At 39.6% G+C, this 14312-nt stretch overlaps 1 protein-coding gene across 6 annotated transcripts; it reads left to right on the forward strand.

Moving 5' to 3' along the window:
* Nucleotides 1-344: 344 nt before the first annotated feature.
* On the forward strand, nucleotides 345-14036 carry FAM76B (family with sequence similarity 76 member B). 6 transcript variants are annotated; one of them, XM_075742360.1, is made up of 10 exons: nucleotides 345-714; nucleotides 971-1035; nucleotides 1381-1435; nucleotides 2905-3060; nucleotides 4023-4219; nucleotides 6153-6200; nucleotides 6398-6478; nucleotides 7146-7281; nucleotides 10741-10842; nucleotides 11482-14036. In XM_075742360.1, exons 1-10 carry the CDS (start codon nucleotides 610-612, stop codon nucleotides 11569-11571), a joined length of 1035 nt encoding a protein of 344 aa, XP_075598475.1. In that variant the 5' UTR covers nucleotides 345-609; the 3' UTR covers nucleotides 11572-14036. The 6 variants fall into 6 exon arrangements, with proteins under 6 accessions (XP_075598475.1, XP_075598476.1, XP_075598479.1 ...); XM_075742361.1 differs by having other exon boundaries at nucleotides 7149-7281; XM_075742364.1 differs by lacking the exon at nucleotides 6398-6478.
* Nucleotides 14037-14312: the final 276 nt, after the last annotated feature.

A 14312-nucleotide genomic window follows, 5' to 3' on the forward strand; every position in this document is an offset into this window, starting at 1 on the left:
GTGGGAGGAGCGAGCGGTCGCAGGATTCGTGTGCGGCACACGGCGTCTGCCGCGCACGCGCAGAGGGCAGAGGGCGGAAGAGGATGGTCTTTGTCAAAGTGAGCCCCTGCGCTGCAACCAATCGAAAAGCAGAGATCGCCCTGGACGGCCCAATCAACGCCGCGTCCCCGAGGCCACCCAATCAGCGCCCAGCGCAGGGCAGGGCGCCCACGACTGGATTGGCGGCGGCGGGGACAGCGGGGGCGGCGATTGGGCGGCGAGTTTTGAAGGCAGGTTTGGCGCGAGGCGGTGATTGGCTGCCGCTCGAGCCTGAGCCCGGGGCGGAGGGAAGGGCGGGGGGCGCGGGGTGACGCCGATGCCGACACCGACACAAGGGGGACGCGGCTCGGCGGCGCGGGCTCTGCGCGGGGCCTAAGGGCGGCGGCGGGGCGCGCTCCCCAGGCGCGGCGGCGGCGGCGGCGGGAGGGGGGGGGGCGGCGGCTCCTCAGCGGCGGCCGCCCCGGCCCTCGCCCCGGCCCTCGCCCCGGCCCTCGCCCCGGCCCTCGCCCCGGCACCTCCCTCTCCCCCTCCCTCGGCCCGCCCGTGTCCGCCCCGCCGGCCGCGGTGCGGATGGCGGCGGCGGCCGCGGCGGCCGCCCCGGCTCTTTATGCCTGCACCAAGTGTAACCAGCGCTACCCCTTCGAGGAGCTCTCCCAGGGCCAGCAGCTGTGCAAGGTGCGGCGGGCCGAGACGCGGGGCAGCGCTCAGCGGGACGGGCCCCCCTCGCCTTGGCGCTCGCAGCCCTGGCTTCCCCCGGGAGGAGGAGGAGGAGGAGGAGGAGGGTGGTACCGGCCCTGGCGCAGGGAGCCAGCCGCCAGCCCGGCGGGAAGCCCCTCAGGCAGCGCCCGGTGGGGAACCGGCCGCGGAGCGGCGGGTGAGGTGGGTTTGGTGGCTGTGGCGCAGGGCAGTAACGTGGCTCTTCTCTCCTCAGGAGTGTCGGATCGCCCACCCCATCGTGAAATGCACTTACTGCCGCTCGGAGTTTCAGCAGGAGAGGTACGGGGAGGGGCGTGGGGGGGGACACCCGCTGAAGTCCCGCCGCAGGCGGTCGGCGGACCCGCAGAAGGAACAGCTGTTCCACGGGCACAGCCGCTGGTAACGGCAGAAATGCACACCGGTGGAGGTACTACAGAGGGCAGAACCGCAGTGAAGTAACCTGCCCGTCTGCTCTAGCGACACGAGCGTGTCGCATAAACGCAGTACAACGTTAGATTTGGTCGCTTATCGTTCACCGCTTACCGCAGCGCGTGTTTGCTTGTGTGTTTTCCAGTAATTGCATGGGAAAGAATTTCAGGGTGTGTGTTTGTCACTGAATTCAACATTATGCAATTTTATCTTTAGCAAAACTAATACGATATGCAAGAAATGTGCCCAAAATGTGAAGCAGTTTGGAACGGTGAGTAGGCTCTTACTTCTAAATATTGCAGTAAATTCAGATTTTAAATTTTAAAAAAAGTTCCTTGCAATTAAACTTCTTTTTGGGGGGGGGAGATTACCTTTCAGAAGGGTGATGAAAATTACTGACAGATCATGATTTCCTTCATGGCTTACAGTTTCTTTTTTCAAATTAAAATCAGTTGTGATTATATGTAGCTTAACGGTTATGAATAACTGTAATAGAGCTATTCATAACAAAACCAATGTTATTTTGCTTTATGCATGTAAAGTAGTTCTATGCGTATTCTCATAAACACACACTTGTGGCAGAAAGACCATTAGCTGTCTGTGTTTTTAATGAGTGATAAATATGAAAATCTAATAACAACACATGCTTTATATTCTATAAGTCTTAAAAAATTTAAATGCACGTTAATCATGTTAAGCTATTAAGTAGAAAAGATAGTTTGAGTATTAGCTGTATGCATGTTACTTTGTGTTTTCTCACATTGAATTTCAGCTTCAGTTCTGTTAGAAAGCGTAATTTTTTTAGTATATGAATACACATGTTGTATCTGAGCACCCTGCAGATACTAGTGTATAGAAGGTAATCTTGTTGTGAAACAGAAGTGAGTAACTTCTGTATACTTGACATAAACCATATTAGATGAAATTCAGCTTATTTGAGAAGTGTAACAGCTGTTGGTATGTAGTCAGGCGTTTTGTGAATGTAAACTGAACAAAGAACAGTCTTTCAAAAGCTTAAAATGTAGCAAAATGAAGTGCAAGACAGATTCAACAATGTTTTTTGTCAGTAGCTCATCAAAAAAAGGAACTGCATTGAAGATAATCAGCCATTTCTAACCTATGAAAATTGACAGCAATGTTATTTTCTAGCCATGTATTATTCTAGTTGAACATATGATATAAAAGTTGATAACCTGATCTGACGATATCTGAAGTTGTTGCTTTTTTTAAAAAAAAGTTTCCTGCAGAATTGCAGGGATCAGGATACTAAACTTGGAGCTGTAGGGTTTTCAGATCCCTGAGTAGGGCAAGGAAGAGGGATGGTTTCATAAACTTCCAGTCTAAAAAGCTTTCCAGACTTGATTACTCTTTTTCTAAAGTTTCTTAAGTATTTTCTTTAGTGATGTAGTAAGACAAAGAGAAAATGTCATTGTATTTAAAAAAACCTGTGAAACAGAGGCAGGGTAGAGGTTAGCAATCATCACATTGTATGTGTTTTTCTTTCAGTGAGTATGTACCTGTGTTTTCATGGAAAGTCCAGGCTGGTTTTGACCATTGGAGTAACATTGTTTTACGCAAGAGATTTAGTACTGAAGATAGAAATGGTGGGAAAAGGGTTCTTTAAGATAGTTTATATGAAGCTCCAGTGTTTTAGAAGGGTCATTGTGTGATTTAAGTTAGCAGTGTTCATTACAGAAACTGTAAATGTATTAACTTCAGTTCAACTTACCTGTTTTTCAGCCCAAGCCTTGTCAGTATTGTAACATTATTGCAGCGTTTATTGGCACAAAATGTCAGCGTTGCACCAACTCGGAGAAGAAGTATGGCCCACCTCAGACATGTGAACAGTGCAAACAGCAGTGTGCTTTTGATCGAAAAGAGGAGGGAAGAAGGAAGGTAGGCCTTGTTCCACAGCTCTAATGGCTTACGCTGACAACAGACAATGTTCCTCCTTCATAAGAGAAGGATTAACAGGAGTGTACCTTAAGTTCACTAATATTAGGTTAAAGTTGCTGTGCTGTGCTTTACAATGTTTGAATTAAATTTTGCAACTTGGGATTGTTACATTAGCTACTGAGTTAACTTACTTTTAATTAAATCACTCATTTTAAAAATAAGCTTGTGTGTAAGCTGACAGTCATAGCCAGGGAATAGAGGTTAAGCAGCTGAATGGTTCTTGGTTCTTGGTGCTTTGATTTTATTTTATTTTTTATTTTTATTTCCCCACCCGTTGGATCTTACATATGTCTGTAACTTGAATCTGTCGCTTTACTTCTTCCGATTTGCCTGCCTTGCCTTAAAAAAAGTACAGCACCAGAGGGGTAGACTGCTCTGAGCAGCCCTTTGTGTTCTGTTTTCTTAAATAGCTTTGGTGAGTGCCACTTTCTCATTCCAGAAGGTGCTGAGGAAATGACCTCAAAAGCCTCTTGCCTGAACCCAAGAATAATGCTGTTTTTACAGAAGAATTTACTTGTACAAGTAACACGTTGGCTGGACATCTTGATTATGCCTGGAATATGATGGGTTGAGAGAGGGTACATGGTGTCTAAACTAAAAATGATTTGTCCCTTTAAAAAGTTATTGTCACTTCTGTGATATAGAGTGAGTCCGACATTTGCTAAGATCACTTTCTAGCATAACTTCAAAAGACAAAAAGAAATGGAATAAGATTGACTTTACTAAAATAATGTGCATATATTGGAGATATGGTAGTGCTGTTTCATACAAAAGAGATGTCTGGAATTTCCCTAGAGATAACAGATGAATTGAAACACTTTTTTCTTACAAATACTGATGTACGTCTTTCTAGTGCAAGTATACTTGGAAAAAAAAACCTGCTATGAATTGTTTCCCAAAAGGTTGATGGAAAGTTGTTGTGTTGGCTCTGCACACTGTCCTACAAGAGAGTGCTACAGAAGACGAAAGAACAGAGGAAGAGCCTAGGATCTTCACATTCTAACTCCTCATCCTCGTCTCTTACTGAGAAAGACCAGCATCATTCAAAACACCACCATCATCACCACCATCATCATCGTCACAGCAGCAGTCATCATAAGTAAGTATTTCAACAATTAAAGTAGCCGTTGGTACTTCTTCCTCTCTAGCATTCTGTTAGTACTGAGATCAAGTCAAAGGAAGTAAGAAATACTGTTTAAAACATGGCATCAAAAGCGGTAGCAGAATGTTGTTCTCCCATGGTCTCTCAAAATCCTTGTATTCTTATGGTTGGGATGAAGGGAGGTCAGCAAAAAGCAGAAATTCTTGGTGGTCATCAAACTAGTCGATGTTAAAATTGGTAGCAAGTCTAGAAAAAAACCCCATAGAATGGCTACAGAAACAAGTTACTTAGAGATAAACTTGAATTCGGCTTTCTAAGCAGTAACTGCTGTGTGATAACTGCTATTTTACATACATTTACCATGGGTTAAAAGGGGAGTGTGAGCAGTGAGCACAGAACAGCTACTTTGCTCAGAATCCTCACCCTTACGTACTTCCTTCTGACTTGTTTGTACACACATACTTGCAGTTAATGGAGAAGCAGAAGCAAGGGTGTGGGGTCACCCTCAATCTAGGACCAGTTTGTATCTCTTCACTGGTTTTTATAATCAAATCTCACTGGAATAGGTAGCCTGTTAGTGGCTGTCGTACAGACATAGGAAAATAGCACTGTCATTTCCGTTTCTGGCACTCTGATCACATTTCACATACTTTTGTCCCATCTTTTGAAACTTCTCAGCATGCCATCTGTGGCCATGGCCTATGCAACTTACCAGCCCTAACAAACATGCACAGTTTATTTAGTCATAAATCACAGAATTGATTTGTTTTTTTATGCCACTATAATAGTCATGATTCTTATTTTCGTTGGTAGGCTTATGGCAACGTAACTTAACTACTTATTTTTGTGCTGCTTAATAAATACTACAGCTGCAATGGTAACGACCCTGTCCCCAGACACAAACATTTTGATTCTAAGCTTCACTTTTCTAACGTTTATAATTTTCCATTTTGACTGAAACTTGCCTGACTAAGCGTGATTTAGATGGAATCAAAATAAGCTGGAATGCTACTGGGAATGAGGAGAAGAGAAATGCACAAACTTTCACTTAAAAAAAAAAAAAAAGAAAAGATTTGTTTTTTTAGGAATTTGAAGAAGAAAATTATTCTTGCCATGCAGAGAGTTATTGTACTGTTCCTGTGCTGCTGAAAATTGAGTTACAGCAAGCTAAATCAAACAATGTATGTGGCAGAGATACAGTAAGGATTAAATAAAAATAAGTTAGCTCTTTACTACAGAATAAAGCTTCTAATATACTCAGGAGTTAGAAAAGTAATTATATCTCTATACAGATGACAATGTTCCGGGTTTAGCGCCCTTTTTCTGTAGGCTGCCATGGGTCCAATTGCTTCTGGTCCAATAAATACGACTTTCTTTCCCTATTCATTTCAGTTATTGTTAAGATGAGACAATAGAGACAATGAGGTAGAAATACAAATTCATTTAATATTTCATTGAGTGCCATCTTCTACATTCTACCATTCCTATATCAATTGTGCTTATTAATTGCTTTTGAAACTATTGAAAACAAATCTTTAGACCTGAATAGCAGTTACTTTCAGGGATCCAAAACTTAGCTTTGCTCTTATGCCACCACATAAGCACCACTTCAGGCAATGTTCATATTGCAGTATGGGAATCCCGGGAGTGCTGCTTTAGGTTTAGCCTTCAGTCGAAGTCTACCCCTTGTGTCTTACAATGGTGTAAACATCTAGGCAAGAAATATTTTTATAGTATCCTGATATAGTAAAGAGTGATCATGAATATGACAGATAATACGACTGTCCAACTGAAAATTCGTAATTGTTAACTTTCTTTATTAAAAAAACCAAAAGGGGGGTGGATTTTTCTCCAGTACAGATACCATTCACATAAACTTAGAAATAATGGCATGTTTGGTCGGTTACCAAATACATTTCACGTATTTCAGAATCAGCAGTCTGAGTCCAGAACAAGATCAGGGACTATGGAAACAGAGGTAAATATGATACTATTTGTTAATTTCCTTTTAATTTATCCAGCAGTTTTCATTGAAAGGACTTTTTTTCTTGCCTTTCTAGCTAGTCTCCAGCATTCCAGCTAGGAGCATGAGTTAGTTATTTTACGTGTACCAAATGGTGATACTAGAGAGTTATATAGTACAAGGCTTTAGGTTTACATTTTGTTTGATTTCAGCCATAAATCCTCTGCAGCTATTCAGAATGAAACTCCAAAGAAAAAACCCAAACTGGAATCCAAGCCATCAAATGGAGATAGGTAAAGTTATATTTTGTAAAGCTGAGCCATTTCAACCAAATAGAGTACTGATTTGTGGCCAGTTGGTTGTTTTGTTTTTTGTTTTCTTTTTTGGTCTGAAGGATGAGGGAGGTGAAACTATTGTCCAGCCAGACAGGTTATTGGGTGGCATCTGAGTGCTGTCAGTGAACTAAATGACTTTATTAGCAGAAAACTGGCACTGTGTTCCTGCTTTTAAGCTGTTCGGGGCAAAAATAAAGCTTATGTATGAGGCAACAGTTACCAATGAAACCGTATTCCCTAACTAAGTGTTTTGTCGATTAGATACAGGGATGAACCTGCTGCTTTAAGCTGACCTAGGGTCTAGAGAAATCTTTTGGACCTTAATGTGTGAGACTGAATCTTTATTCTGCCTCTGGCCACATAGTTGCAGTAAAAGTAAAAGTGGCTGCTTCAGTCAAAAGGTTTTTGTCCCCCTCAAAGCTAATACTTAATTATATTTCTGCAGGTGTATGTAATGTGTGCCATTAGTAAGGTAATTGCCAGTTGCATCCATTTCTGTCAGGTACATACTTTTTTTGCATTAGTCCTTAAGGATGTTTGTGGAATTATTAATTATCCAACTTTTAAAAAAGTTACTGTTTTTTCCTATTGATGTTGCAAGTAACTATTGTTTTTTTATTTTTAGTAGCTCTATAAATCAGTCAGCAGACAGTGGAGGAACTGACAACTTTGTCCTCATAAGTCAGTTGAAAGAAGAAGTAATGTCACTTAAACGTCTTCTGCAACAAAGAGATCAGACTATTCTGGAAAAAGATAAAAAGGTAAAAGTTGCATCTGCTTAATAAGAACTTTATCATTTTGTTTTCTCTTTTGTAGACTCCTAACAATGTCAAAATGGTGACATAAAACAAAAATCAGATACAATTTTTTTATATAGCAACTAATCAGATCTTACCAAGTTTGAGCGCTTTTGTATCATGAATATATTTTGGCTCTAAGTCAAAGAGGAATTCATTGTACCTCACTTCAGCCGTCTGATTTGCTGTTACTCGGGCTGTGTGCCACAGGTGATGGATAAAATGCTGGACAGTGGTTTGTATGTTTTACCTATTTTAAACTGAGCCACAGCAAAGATTCTGGATACCTGTGTAGACTGATGGGCACATGAGGTAAGAGGAGGATTAAGAGTAGTCACCACTCTGATCTTAGCATAGTTTTAGTTTAGTTTTAAATTAAAGCAACTATAGCCATAGTTCATGAGTTGATGTCCAAACTTGCATGTACAGTGTATGAAAATTAAGTGTTTGATTTTAAAAGATTGGTAGCATATGTGTAGTGTAGGTTATCAAGTCTTTGAGTATGGTCTGAGACTAGAAGAAAAGCTTGGATTAGATGCCTGACAGTCAACAAAAGTTAATCAAAACAGTCAGCCCACATGGCTGCAGTGAAACTCATACAAGAGATTCACCCTTCAAACAACCTAATGACTAACAAGAAAAGAGAAATAACTACAAATACGTACTTTGTTCTGCCTTCATGAGAGCCTGTTTCTCAGCCATCTGATTAACTAGATGCTTTTAAGACCCTGTCTGTAATTGTGGCTCTAGAATGTCTGTTCAGGATTGGGTAGGTTATGGAATTGTATTAAAAATAATTTAATTTACTATATTTTCAAGTAAAATTTTTATTCTAGGTGCACGGTGGCCTAGCAAAACATTGATGGTTGAGAGAAGCTCATTGATCCTGAAGGGAAAATGCTTCTATTTTTAAGCCATAGTTCAGTATCTTCATTTCTACACTTAAATGTGTTGTGTAAAGGATATTGAACCTTTTTTCCTTTATATCACTGTTAAAGATATTTAGTGTTAGAAGCACTTGCTATTTCAAGTTAATGTGAAAGACCTGAGCAATCATAGATTCTCTTTAGGTATTTTCTTCAAAGGACAGACGTTAAGGCCCTGATCTCTCTCATATGAAGCCAGAAGATTATGAGTCAGTAGGAAATTCACTTCTCTCTTTTGGTATTTGATCAACTGGGCAAAGCTAACAAAAGGGTTAGGTAAGGAAACGTCACCTACTTCTGCATAACCACTGCAGTAACTTGTTTTGTGCTGTTTCCATAGGGAGAGCACCTAATAATTTTTGTATCCCTACTGCTAAAACTATTTATTTGACATCTGAGTACTTTGAACTTAGACTTCTTCAGACATGAATTACTTTCAGAATGTCGCTTACTTTCTTCAGCTGGGAGAAAAGGTGAACACGTCATATGCTGTTTGCATAGCTGAAAAATTTACAACAAATGAGTGCAGTGCTGATTTTTTTTGATTGTGAGATAGTAAATGTAAAGGCATGTACTGGGATAAAAGCCTGAGGCAGACCTGTGGGAAATTCCTGTTAAGATCTTGTCCCAAGATTTGCATAGGGACAGCATTTGAGCAGTTTGGAGCGCTCCAAACGAAAAACCTCTGAAATGTATAATGTATGGCAACACAACCAACTCAGTACACCAGCTTCACAGACAATCCTCGTTCTTCACTTTTTCTTACGAGTCAAGATCTCAGCCATGTCATCACCAGTGCTTACTGGCTGCAGTACTAGCCTTGTTTTGCTTTCTGGACAAAATGTTAGTAAGACACCAAGACATTTCCCTGGGCCCCTGAGACTTGATCATGAAGAAGGGACCACAATTTGCTGAATGCTCACAGGTAGTGCATTTGCTCATCTAGTTGCATACTTTACTATGGTGCGATACCACTAGTTTTTTTGATATTTAGTTTGTGATATGTGGTTTTGTACTGGATCCCCTGGAATTTAGAGCAGCTGTAAGGACATACCTTGAGCAGCAGTCTGTGTACAGTGAGGTATATATCCTTGTATCAAGGTACTTGGACTTTATTTAGGACCATTTGATTGACAGTTCTTTTGAATACCTTGTTTCACTACATAGGATTTGACACCTATTAAGGTTGGTAATAGCAGTCTTGGTAATTATCTTAGGAATGTTTGTTCTGGTTTGCTCTAGCAGGTTTCTGTGCTAGCAAAGAGGTTTCATTTCCTGATAAATCCAGATTGACCAGAGAGGTTCAAAATAGCCAACTGAATCTGGGATGCTTTGAGGAACCTTTGCAGGAAGGCTCCAGGCAGACCTAATTGCAGCCTTCCAGTACCTGAAGGGGCCTACAAGAAAGCTGGTGAGGGACTGTTTATCAGGGAGTGTGGTGACAGGACAAGGGGTAATGGGTTCAAGCTGAAGGAGGGTCGATTTAGATTAGATGTTAGAAAGAAATCCTTTACTGTGAGGGTGGTGAGGCAGTGGAACAGGTTGCCCAGAGAGGTTGTGGAGGCCCCATCCCTGGAAGTGTTCAAGGCCAGGTTGGATGAGGCTTTGGGCAATGTGGTCTAGTGGAGGGTGTCCCTGCCCGTGGCAGGGGACTGGAACTAGATGGTCTTTGAGGTCCCTTCTGACCCAAACCATTCTATGATTCTATGAACTAAATTTTTTAAATAAGTGGTTCCTAAAACTTCTGGGTCCATATACAACAAACTGTTAGTAGTTCACTCAGCTGCGCAGGCTTCCAGAAGAAGCATTCAGCTGCTTGGATAGAAGCATGTACCACAATTTATAAACACCTGCTTTAGTGTATGTCATGTGGATCTCTGCCTCTCTCAGGACAGACCCAGTGGCAGCAATACTACACCATACACTCAGAATTAAATCGTAAGTTAAGTCATTTTAGTGACATATTTCTAATAACATCATTTAATTCACTATTGTGGGTTGAGAAGCAGTGAAACTCTGGAACACTTCTGTTTAGGACAAATTGTAGCATAAAAGGACCCAAAGGAATCCTTTCTGTTGCCTTTGTATGGAAGATTTTTCATGTGTTACCGGACAGCTGAAGATTGTGGTAAGTATCTCACAGTCTCACAGCTGAAAGAACAGCTAATGATTTATAATAATCATTAGTTTTGGGTTTTTTTTTTTTTTGGTGTTTTGTTTGTTTGTTTTGGGTGTTTGGAGTTTTTTTGAGGATTAACCTTCTTCATACCAAATCCTGGGCAAACAATATAGTTACATAAGAACAGTTGTTTTCTTCATATAAAATAGACATACTTACTTTTCAAGCTACTTCTCGAGTGTGAGCTGTTCATACTACAAGAGTAAATAAATACAGTGTTTCCTGAGATTCCTGAGGCTTCCATAAAGAGTTCACAGATTGATTAAAAGATGTATCCTGTAACAGTCCAGGGAATCCTCATAGAATTTGTCTTTTCAGTTGACAGAACTGAAGGCAGACTTCCAGTACCAGGAGTCTAACTTGAGGACAAAGATGAACAGTATGGAGAAAGCTCACAAGGAAACTGTGGAACAGTTGCAGGTGAGTAATTGCTTATGGATACTCGAGAAATACTTCAGATGGAGTTATGTATTCTGGCTGTTCGCTTACAGCGATGAAATAGGACCAAGTTCTTGAATGTTCATTACCGTATTTAACTTCAGATGCATTGTTCAGCAGTTCTGCAGTCAACAGACAATCTCTGTATGGATTAAACTCACTGTAAGAATTGCTTTCTAACTTTGAGATAGTGGCTTACCTCGCATGCTTCATCAAAGGTTATCTTTATTTTTTTGTCTGTTCACTGATATTTAATCAGTTGTCAGTGTGCTGTTGATCGGATTTAATGGCTCAGCATAACACAACTGACAGTTAAACGTTTCTTTATCAGGAAGGAAGCCTGAATTAGTTGCCTCATAAATCACAGACTGAGCAGATAGTGCCATACCTCAGATACTATGTTTCACAATACAGGAAATGTGTTTACCTTTTCTGTTAAAGGTGGAGTATGCAGATCAAAAAGTGTATACAAATCTTTGAAAAGTGATCGTTATCATCCTTGAATATTCTCAATGTGTACGTTTTGAGAATTTATTTCATAATGCAATGGGAAATTAATGCATGACAGTACTATCTCAGACGTTTCAGTAATTCAGAAAACTTTTTTTATCCGTATTGCAGGCCAAAAACAGAGAACTGCTCAAACAGGTTGCAGCATTGTCGAAGGGTAAAAAGTTTGATAAAAGTGGAAGTATACTAACATCTCCTTGAGGAACTGGTTATTCGTGGGGTTTGCTACTCAATGAAAATTTGAGTAATTCTGTGAAGCCCTTAAAATCCTGTGTAGTGGAAAAAACTATTTTTGCACACCAGATTAGTTGGCATGTTTCCTACACGTTTTTATAATTAATATGCAGCTTTTTTTAGTTACTGTTCAGATGAAATACTTCAACTGGCTTGAAGAATGTTTTTATTTTTTTGATATTGGAAACTTTTTGCCAGCAATAGTATTAAACAATTGCATAGAGAACATAGCAGTGCTCTCTCTAAAAGGACAACATGCAATAACAAACTAGGTGTACTTTTTACAAAGCAGCAGCTGAGTCTTTTAAACTACACTGATGTCAGCCAAAAGTTTGAATCTGCCGTGATGCTGAATGCTGGTTTCTGGCAACTGTTCTTTTACTTTGTATCAAAATATAAATTTAGAATGGAAATCATGGTGCTCTCAAGTGAAACAAAAAAAAAAAAGAGGCATATATGTATGTGTAAATACAACTGTAATGGTTATATTCTTAGTTATAACAAGTAATTAGTGTTTTACATTCTTGTGATAGGGATTTACCGAAAGATTATCTATTGTACAGTAACAGAGGCAGTGTCGTTTTTGTAAGATTTACTGTAGATTTTTCTTGCAAGTGCCTTTCTCCAACTGTTTATTTATAGGAATGTTGGTATTTTGTACATAAGGTTTTTATGTTTTAAAATCATGTTTAATAAATGTTTTATGTAAATATAACTGTGTGTACAGAGGAATCTGAAACAAAGATCAAAGTGGCTAGTGCAGTGCTTGAAGCAGCATTAAGAACTAGCTGATCGATGGACAGTGAGTCTTGGCTTTAGGTGACCTTTGTAGCTTGTGTCTGTGAGGTGTAGAATTTTGTTAGTGCTGCTCATGCCAAACACTTCCTGAACAAAAAACAAAATGGGTTTTTTGCCACACTGGAGTTTAGTGGTTTGTTTATATATTGTTCCCATTTGGCACAGCGCTGATTTTAATTCCATAGCAGACATTGTACTCCCAATGTCACGTCCTTAATTAGCAATATACTCAAAGTTTTAAAAACGTTTTTATTCCCCATTGTCTGATTTAATGTACTTAGTTGTAACTTACGGTGATTCTTCTTAATGAATTGCGAGATTCTCATCCCACAGTAAAACACACAGTAAGAAAAGGGTAGCCAAAACGAATGGCCTTGAAACTAAGGGAGTGGATGTGGTGTCAAAGAGTGAGTGTTTTAATGTTTTGGGTAGATTTTGATTCTAAATTACATCAGTTTAAGTTTAGCTCTGCTCCTAATGGACATAAGTCATATTCAGAAATTTCTACTAAACATAATTTAGTATACCCCAAGGTCTCTGTTCAGGAAGGCGAGTTATGAATCAGCATAAAGTGAAGTAGACTTACCTAAGTAAAGGTTTAGTTCAGCTCTGGGTACTGATTGGTAACAGGGTAACTGCTTATATTTCAGTAAGGTTAATTGTGTAGAATAAACTACACACCTTTTAATTAAGTACTAAAATCTAAAGTTCCTTGGCTGTGCACCCATGTACTGAGCTATGAACACATTTTCAGTAGTTCAAACAAATTCCAGCAGTGAGAGACTACTGAATAATTTGGAAAAAATCAAGCTAGCTTGTTTCGTATGGCATACGTGTATTTTTATACCCTAAAATGAACTTTGTATGTTTATAAATGCTCTTTAAACTTGCTAAACTAGGGTAGAGAATGCTGCTATCCTCTGGGGAAGTTTTGTTGTTTGGTTTTTTTAATGCGCAAATGTATGACTTTTTGATACTGGGTTTTTTTGCAGTTGAATGCTGACCCATGTTTGGTGAAATTGGTTTTAAAACACAGAAATGATTGCAAATTAAAATGTTTGAAGTAAAATCACTTAATGATATCTGTTCAAGCTGCAATAAGGACATTTTAAAGGAACAAAGTGAAGTTCTATATTACAAATAATTGACTTTATAAATCCCAGTCTGAGAAATTTTTAGGGGCTTCACAGTGTTTAGTTCCAATTAAATACCTGCAGGTTTACTTCCATAATCTCATTTCTAACATGAATCTTTTAAAGTTGTAAACTAGCCAACTGAATCCCAGTCCTGAAAACAGTGTCCTGGAGCTGTAGATTATTGACATAATAAACTGATGTTCTTTAAACGTGGATCTGCAAGGAGATTGTTGTACTGTATTGTGCTTTTTAGCCTGTTTCCAGATGTTGATTAGCATTGACCAGTCACGCCATTTTGGCTCAAGTTATTTATGTATTTTAAGCCTGTGAATATTGCGGCCCCTTTTTAGATTGTATGTCTAAATACGCATTCTGTAGTGAAGCTGTTCAGCTGTCCACATGTATAGACTATTGAAATACTGTACTGGCACACATCTGACCGTTGACATTTTGTACCTTTTCTAAATCCAATGTTTCACAATAAAATCTTGTCAAAACTTTCATCTGTCCTTTTAAAATTATTCAGAAATACAGATTTCATATTAATTCTTCACGCTGTGTCACTCACTAAAAGTCTGTGGCCAAAAAAGTCAGAATTTAGTATTAGCATTTAGTATTTAGATTTCTGGTAAGATAAGACTCCTTGGACTGTCTACAAATTCTAACAAATTAGATCTTCAGATTAATTTCTCTTAATAAATTGTTTTAGTTTTCTACAAGAGGATTATAATACATAGAAGTATTTTCTTATAGAGAAGAAGAAAAAAAACCTTA

The sequence above is a fragment of the Balearica regulorum genome, chromosome 1 (assembly GCF_011004875.1).
Source record: "Balearica regulorum gibbericeps isolate bBalReg1 chromosome 1, bBalReg1.pri, whole genome shotgun sequence".
Classification (NCBI taxonomy): Eukaryota; Metazoa; Chordata; class Aves; order Gruiformes; family Gruidae; genus Balearica; species Balearica regulorum.

Bases quoted from the DNA above. Each gene is read 5' to 3' on its own strand.
- FAM76B (XM_075742360.1), top strand. From the start codon at position 610: ATGGCGGCGGCGGCCGCGGCGGCCGCCCCGGCTCTTTATGCCTGCACC. The intron at 4,220-6,152 runs GTAAGTATTTCA...CACGTATTTCAG, and splicing joins CACAGCAGCAGTCATCATAA to AATCAGCAGTCTGAGTCCAG. The intron at 10,843-11,481 runs GTGAGTAATTGC...TCCGTATTGCAG, and splicing joins AAACTGTGGAACAGTTGCAG to GCCAAAAACAGAGAACTGCT.